The 8,631-nt window shown below is 36.9% G+C and overlaps 1 protein-coding gene across 1 annotated transcript in view; it reads right to left on the bottom strand.

The window, feature by feature from the left end:
• Positions 1 to 1,382: 1,382 nt before the first annotated feature.
• ADAD1 (adenosine deaminase domain containing 1 (testis-specific)) overlaps positions 1,383 to 8,631 on the bottom strand; it is a 9,818-nt gene continuing 2,569 nt past the window's right edge. The window contains exons 4-10 of the mRNA XM_010192459.1: positions 7,913 to 8,035; positions 7,162 to 7,285; positions 6,782 to 6,919; positions 4,874 to 5,100; positions 3,244 to 3,481; positions 2,605 to 2,737; positions 1,383 to 1,496 (exon numbers count right to left, since the gene is read on the bottom strand). Of these exons, the coding sequence (XP_010190761.1) occupies positions 1,383 to 1,496; positions 2,605 to 2,737; positions 3,244 to 3,481; positions 4,874 to 5,100; positions 6,782 to 6,919; positions 7,162 to 7,285; positions 7,913 to 8,035 (1,097 nt within the window). The remainder of the gene's footprint in view (positions 1,497 to 2,604; positions 2,738 to 3,243; positions 3,482 to 4,873; positions 5,101 to 6,781; positions 6,920 to 7,161; positions 7,286 to 7,912; positions 8,036 to 8,631) is intronic.

Below are 8,631 nucleotides of genomic sequence, written 5' to 3' on the forward strand. Positions count from 1 at the left end.
TCTAAATCCATACAGAAAAATGGTACAGAACTAGAAGTTAACACATTGTCAAGGAAATTTATTGAAATTTTAACACCGCTGAAAAAAGGCAACGCTACCCTCTAGCCTGGAATGATGGCTACTCTCAAGCATTCCTGGAAAAGAAGTACACAGAGCAAAGATTATGTGGTCCATGTGACACAGAAAGGCAAAAAAAAAAACAAACCACCAGACTACCCTCTCACAAGTTAAAATTAACAGAAAACAAAACAGCAGAAGAGTAAAAAAAAAAGTCAAGGGCAGTGTAGTAACAAGTCCACAAGTTTCAACAACTTGAAAAATCAACGGAAGATTGTCTCTATGTACTAGTTAGAAAAACAGGCTGAGGAGAAAAATACTGAAAGGAGGTTTTTGTTTCACAATCTGCTGACAGTCAGCAGCTGAAACATGACTACAGCACTATACTATTACTGATGTATGAAAACATGACATAACAGCTTCCCACACCTGTATCATACAACAACAAAATCAAGTAACATAATGCAAGTGTACATTTCACACCACGACACAGAACCCAAGTATAGTGCTTAACAACATCCTTCTAAACATCACTATAATGTTACCATATTCTTACTGTAACTCACAAGGAGGCAACATTCCTCTCTCCATAGGCAACATTTTTCAGATTATTATGTATGCAGACAATTTTGCAAGGAATTGTGAGTACAGTGATAAAGCAGTCTGTGGGTGGAGGAGTCCAACTAACCTGCAAGTACTGAACACCTGATGGTTTTTGGTGCAGCTCACAAAAGTTGACGGAACCTTGTTTCTGGTGACTTCAGTATTACATCACACTATTTTGTAATTTACAGCTTTGACACCTTTAAAATACTTTAAATCCACCATGAAAAACCGTGATTGTCACAGAGCAGTTGAGTAACAGCTTGGTAATTCAAAGTTTCACGTTTGCAGGTACACAAGCCACTCTATTTTAATATAGTTTTTGAATAATTTCAAAATTTCAAAAAAGTGCAACTTTTACTGATTTCTTTTTATTCCATAAAGACAGTTATGAAAAAAGAAGGGAAAAAGAAGAAATCAATACATGGCACTCCTGAAACTAACAGGAAAAAAACCCCTGTATCAACAACTCCACAGGGTGTGCAAGAGCAGAAAAGGATTTGCAAAGCTGTTCGATACTCCTACCTGTTAGAAAACATCAACTTTTGGAAAAGACTAAACAGTTACAGATAGTTTAATAACTACATTTAAATTGACAAGAGGAAGCTCTGGAATTTTCTTGTTGCAAATATAAGCCCTACGGTCAAACATTTTACTGATCAGAATTGGATGTTACTGAAATAAATCATCCATACTGACTTCACCTACAACCTGCCTGGCAGTCAGCCACTGAACTGCTCCATTTGCAGAGACTTCACAATCCAGGGTCCATAACCATGTTGCTCCAAGTAGCTGTGGAATAAGTTTTTGGCTTCTTGGTACAATTCAGATTGAATCTGAAAAAAAGAAGAAAGATTGATTTTGAAACATCTGAACAATGATGGTTACAGAGATCTGTGTTCTTTACCACTAGCACATACATATATATATATATGCACAAGCACAGACCTTGTAGAAAGCAGTACCTACAAATCCTACACTCCCTCAGTGGCCGACAGTGAGGGAATGCATTACAGACTAAAAATACACTCTTTTCCTATGTTTGGGCATTTACTGGGATGAAAGAATTGTTCTGTTAAACATTACTATTTTCAGCATCTTTTCACTTCCAATAATATCTTTACTCAGAAAATAAACATTCAATATCATCCAATGCAAATCAAAACACATGGTGAGCAGTCAATTAGGAAGCCACTCTATTTTAATATAGTTTTTGAATCATTTCAAAAATGGTCTCTTGCATGTTCTGATAGGAGAAGAAAAAAAAAAAAAAGAACATGTACTTTATAAAAGCTAAGTTTCACAAAGATTTTGGAAATAAAATATTTGTCTTGAACCTAGGAAGGGAAAACCCTGGAAGAGTACAGAGAAGGAAGATGAGTCTACATATTTCCAAGTATGGACAGGAGTAAACTGTGTTTCCAGCAATCAAGAACCACAGTAGCTCCTTTAAGTAATTTCTCTGTATTTTTATGCCACAAAGGAAAGTCTGGGACCTAATGCTGCCTTCCTGTGAGTGATTCCTACTTCTCTATGACATAAGAATCTTCCCACAAGAGTACACTGTGGTAGAAAAATATCTACATATATATGAGACACATACAAGAAGTAAGACTGAAAACAAATTTAACAGACAAACCAATATTTTCCCAATCTTTTTAATATGAAACTATCTTATGTGAGGAAAATGGCCAGCAGCCTCCACATGCTAAGACAAAACATGAAAGATTTTCAGCTAGTATTTCAAAATTAAATCAGTAGTTTAATTTTTACTTTAAAATAGCAATATCAGACATTCTTAGGCAAAGACTATAAGGAAAGGAAATCCAGCTGTTCATGTAAAGTCTTCAGCAAACTCGAAAGTCACCCCTGACTATCAAACCAGCTTTGACAGTAGCCATTAAAAGACTCCTTACTAAAATTCCAACTCCCTCAGCAGCTTACCTTAGCTTCGTGGTACTTTGCAACTTGAAGCAAATCATTCCGTTCTGCTTCCTTCGCGAGCAATCTGAAACGACTAAACATTGCCGCCTTGCAGAGGCGACTTGCCATGTGATTGCCACTTCTGAATGGTGAACTATAGTAAAAGCAAGAAAAGCATAAGAAAACTCAGTAACAGATATATTACAGTTATATTGCTTTGATTGTTAGAGGATTTTGGTTTTCCCCTCCACTGTTTTCTGAATACAATAAGAAGATTCTACTTCCACTTTCAATGAGCAAAAGCTAATGCAAGCCAGCAACTGGGAGAATTTAAACAAGCCAACCCAAAAAGTTTTCAAACTGTAATTCATCTGAACTAGGATGCCAACTAGATCTACATCTCATGACAACTAAAACTTTCACTACAACAATGGAACAAAGATATCTTAATTCAAATAACTACTCTATTTCGTATCTTGGCATCTCATTGTAAAATCCCAAGATCTCCAAAACTACATCTAACCTTAGGATGCATTCCCCTAACACAGGAGAGAATCTCTCTCATTCAGGTAACGCTGCGCACTCCATGCATAGGTCAAAAAATGGCACAGAACAGTAAGGCTAACTATTATTTTCAACATAATAAAGAAAAACACTAACCTTTCCGTGGTTTTTCCATTTAATCCATCCACAACCTCCAGTGATACATCTGACAACAACCAATTCAAACTAAGAGAACTCTGCCTAACCTCTTTTTGAACTGGCTGTGCAGCACTGACCAAGTAAGTATGAGATCTGTTGACCAGATATGGCATGGGAAGCTTTGATGTAAGTGCATCGTCAACACGCTGTCTTATAGTTATTTCTAGCCCTTTTGTATTCTCGCAATTTCCATTTCCTATTAAACAAAACAAGATCAATCATGTACAAGTACACTGAATTTAAAAAAAAAGCTGCTAAAAATGCAGTTGTTTCTATTTGTCTACGTTATATCAATTTTTCTACACAAAAATAATGTTCGGAAAAATCAGTTCCAGTATTCAGTTTGCAGAACAAAAATAATTTCACAATTTCTTCACCAGAGGCATCATTGGTTTCACTGGATGCATCATTTCTGGAACAAGTATTCTTCACCAACTCTTTACATCCCCTGCAGAAGACACCATTAAAATAGAAGTTGCAACACAAACTTTGATGTTCTACATTAGAAAACATACTAGGGAGTAGTATGCTCATGTAACTCCATATCCAACACTATCTCTGACTGCCTACTAAATAAACATACTCTGGGTGACAGCATCTCAAGGAACAGTCATAGAATTTCTATTAGATAGAAGGGCAATACATTATAGATTATCATGTTTACTTTGAATGCCACTTAAGTGAGCATATTAGAAGTTTTTTTACTGCTTCTTACTAAAAGTGCCCAAAATTCCTCAGAAGGAACAAGCGTGCACTCACCAGTTCTTGCCAAATCTTTTGTAATGCTTCAAAAACCTTGTTCTGTGCTAGAAAAGGAAAAGCTGCTACAGCTTCAATGCCTGGGAAACTTGGACACCTGTGTACTAAGTCTTATAAGACACATACCAAGAGGAAAAAACACCTGAAAACATTCAGATTAATTTAATTCCACCCCATAAATGCAAGCTACTGAAGTGAGTTCTGATAACAGTACGGCTTTCCTGACTGTCACTGAGAATTCACTACCACCTCTGTAGTCCCTGTTCCTCAACAAAACATCCATTTCCATCAACCAATATGGGGGCATGGACCGCAGACACGACACAAAACCAAAGACTTTCTGATAGAGCTATTAAGATATCCCAGGGTGAAACTGAGTATTCTGACATTTTCAGTTAAATACTAGCAGCATTTTTCCACCACTGCTCATTTCAACAGTTAAGTAACTTACTCTGTCACCTTAAAGTCGCCCTATTTGACTGAGTAGTTAACACAGCATTTGTCACTCTTAGTATTTTCCTCAATATTTAAAATTTAGTTTGTAATAAAATAATGCTGAATTTCTTGTTAGTTTAATACATAGTAAAGGGAAGGCAATCTGGCAACTTAAAAAAAAACCCCACAATGACAAAAGAGCAAGCCTAATTGAGTTTTACATTAGAACATTTCAGAGAAGAGCGAAAAAAAATTATACATACTTAAGTTCTTTTCCAGAAAAATTCTGTATTTTTTAAAGAACCATCTGGATCTACTTCATGTTTTATAAAACATAATCAAACTGGAACATGAAAACATACCAAAAAAACACTGAAATTTGCATTAAGCTTACCTACAAGAATACTGTTGATATAAACTGGCTCAATGAAATGACTCAGCAGTGCTCCTTGAACACCAACCACTTCCCATTTTGTTAATTTGTCACTAGCTGACATACTGCTTGCTCTAATGGTTTCAGGTGAGCAACAAACAGTCAGGTAAATCTTCCCTTCTATAGCAACATGGAGACTTAGCTCTTCATTAGCTTCATAAGCAGATAGAGACTGTGGATTGAGACATCTAAAGTAAGACAAGAACAAAAATTTCAACGAAAAAATACTCTCATCAGAGATTATTGTAAAGTGGTATCTAATACCCTTTCTCAGAGAACAATTATCAATAGATCTAGGCCTTACACTATGTTCAGTATTTGTAAATTTTGTAAATGCCACGTTCAGCTGCTCAAGTGACTAGAATACTGAAATCAGTGTTTAAGTAAGGAATAGTAATTCAGGCTAATCTTAGCCATCAGCTGTGCAAACACTGAAATAGATCAGCATGTTCTACAAACAAGCTATTGCTTCATGTCTACTTATACTATGACAGAAGCTACTTGGAAGCTGTTCACCTTATGAAAATGCAGCTATAAGATTGTTAATCTCCTTTAAACATAACTTACACTGCAATTCTCCAAAATACTTAAAACAAGCAAATGCAAAACATTAGGCAAACAAAACAGTGATGTTCTGATGCAAACCATAGTTTTATGCCTTAATTACAAGGTGATATGAAGTCAAAGGCTGAAGTTTTGAGCTAACCCTTCCCAATTTTAGTATAATTTGCAACGTTATGATCAAAGGTGCTTTTGCTTGACTACATTACCATAACATAACCATGTAACTTTGGCTTAAGTAACATGCTCTAACCTGTTAAAAAGTGGCCACATTTCCCTATTCAATGGATTACTTGTAAGCAGCTCCCTTCCAAAAACTACCTTTAAATAACTCTCTACATAAGCAAATCTGCTGTATTAGAAGAAAATAATTCCCAGAGTTTGTCTCGAGCACCCATACTGACCAGAATGAACAAAAGAGAGAAAGTGCTGAATCTGTGATTCATCAACTATTACAAACTGCATCCAGTCTTACCAACCATTTCCTTGTCAGAGCAGGCTGTGACACTGAAAGTAACATAAACCCTTCTGCAGTTCTAACAGAAGGGGCTCCCCTAGTCAGCACAACTTGCAATGAACAGGCTGCGACCTCCAGTTCACAAGCCTGTCTTCCGAACACCACAAACACAGGATGAAAACAGCTAGCGGTCTTGCACATATGATAAAAGTTGACTGTACAGCTTTCAGGGACATTATTCCACTACACCACTAAAAGGGAAACAAAAAAATGTTGTCCACAATAACTTGGTAAACCAGTGAATGCTGCTGTTAAATGTCAAAACTATATATATGCACCTGTATATATAAACTTTCAGAAATGCAATCAAAGTTAGAAAGATAAGCAAAGCAGCATATTTGTCCCATCACGCTTCTCTCATTACCTTTTTTCTACAAAGCAGAGGAGGAGCCTATTGTTTCTATCTAATGCTTTTATATTCTCATCTTGTGGTACAAAGGATTACACTAAGTCACCATATCCACTTGCTCAGTAATTAGGGATTTACTAGTATTTTAATAGTATCTTGGGAGGGGGGTTAATAGGTAAGCAGATATCTGTAATAAACAAAGCATCATCCTGAAGCTATAACCCATGTCAAAGTTTTTTGTATTGTCATGTTGAGCTCTATCTCGTACACTGATCACTACCACCCTGTACATTGATCTTTTTTGTCACGTTTTGGAAGCATTAATCAGAATAGCCCCCCCATCTTCGAAACATGTAATGATGCATACTTTCCACAGTCACAATATGTTTGTCACTGCAAACAAATTAATCCACTACATCTCTGAAAACACCAAGGTACTTACACCTGTGATTTTAATTGAGCAGTTCCTTTTGGCAGCTGATTCATGTAGAGAAAAATACTTGTATTTTGCTTCAGTGTAAGCAGTTTCGAGTCTGGTGCTGTGCAAAATATGGATCTCTCTGTCTTCGCTGGATTTTTATTATAGAACAGCAAAAGATGTCTATAAAAATATCTAAACCAAAGTGTTAAGTAATGGTAAATATGAAAAATATTACTTTGTTTATAAATACACAGACATTCACATTTAGTTTAGTTATTACTTGAAAATGATCCAGAAAGTACTAACTATAAAATGCAAGTGCACTTATATCTACATTTGCAAAAGTAAAACTGAGAACTGGCTGCAAGACAACTGTTAACTATTTGTACACAAGTTCTCACCTAAGTAGAGAGCGCCTTGCAACGACGACAGCATGGCTGTCATGCAACACTCTCCCATAAGGTTGCATGCACTGGCTGCAGTTCCATTCTCCAGTTCCTATAGCTACCACTTCATGCTGTCCATCTGAAAAAAAAAAACCAAACAAAAAACAAAACACGTTTGTTTTTACATTATTGTGGTGGGTTAACTTTGTCTAGCTGCCAGGTGCCCACCAAGCTGCTCTCTCATGTCCCTTGACTCCAGCAGGACCAGGGAGGGGGGAATAAAATGTCGTATGTCAAGATAAGGAGAGGGAGATCACTTGCCATTTAGCATCACATGCAAAACAGACTCAACATGGAGAAGATTAATTTAATTATTGCCAATTAAAGTATGATAGTGAGAAACAGAGCAAAATTAAAATCACCGTGCCCTCATCCTCTTTTCCTGCCAGGTTCAACTTCACTTCTGACTCTTCCACCTCCTCTCCTCCCTGCCCAAGCCACGCAGGGGTACCGGGAAGTGTCAGTTCCTAACACTCGGTCTCTGCCGCTCCTTCCTCCTCACACTCTTCCCTGCTCCGACACAGAGTCCCTCCCACAGGATACCATCCTTCATGAATCACTCCAGCCACCAGAAGAGAGTATGCCACAGAAGCAGAGCTACCCTTCACATTTATGTACCAGATGAGAAATGCATTAATCGAGGCCCTCTGGGAACACAGAGCTTAGGTTTCCCGCTCCCCAATACTCGCTATTGAAACAGACTCACCTTTTTCAATGATGAAGGCAGCCAGCGAACTGCCACAACTTTTGTACTCAGGATATTTGGCAGTCAGGCTGTTAAATACTTGTTCAAGCATTCGTGAAAGTTTTTGATACATAAACTGTGATCCTGTTAAATAAAATAAAAGCCAGCAAAACACAAATTTGCAGGGGGAATAAAAACCAAACAGGCATGGTCAACCACTTGCTAAATTGTATGTCTCAACACATGGTAAAAACACTACTATTAGCACACACTTTTGAGATTCTGAAGATTATCAGGATGGACATGAAACAAAGCACAAGAGTACCTAAACACTTTATGCTTTTATTATTCATTATAATAAATCAGGGATACGGATCAAGTTTGATCACCTACTGGTCACAGTACTTCAAGTTACAACAGAAATACTATTTCTGTCAGCAATGCACCTCTTAAATTCCAACAATTTACTTAAGTTGTTTCAATCTCTAGAATCAATGGTCAATCTCTTACTTTAATAATACTAATTTTTACAGATAAGATGTGTAAAGTAACAGTAACTTCATCTAGATCACTAAGTGTACTAAAAGAATTTAAAAAAAAAGAAAAAAGAAAAAAGAAAAAAAGAAAGAAATGCAAGCATCTGCTGAGTAATTTGAATCAACAGAAAAACCAGGCTACTCCTTACCAAAATGGATCCTTGAAACATGAACAGGGTTTGCTGGAGTTTCGGACTCAGCAGG

Source organism: Mesitornis unicolor, unplaced genomic scaffold, assembly GCF_000695765.1.
Source record: "Mesitornis unicolor isolate BGI_N332 unplaced genomic scaffold, ASM69576v1 scaffold24839, whole genome shotgun sequence".
NCBI lineage: Eukaryota > Metazoa > Chordata > Aves > Mesitornithiformes > Mesitornithidae > Mesitornis > Mesitornis unicolor.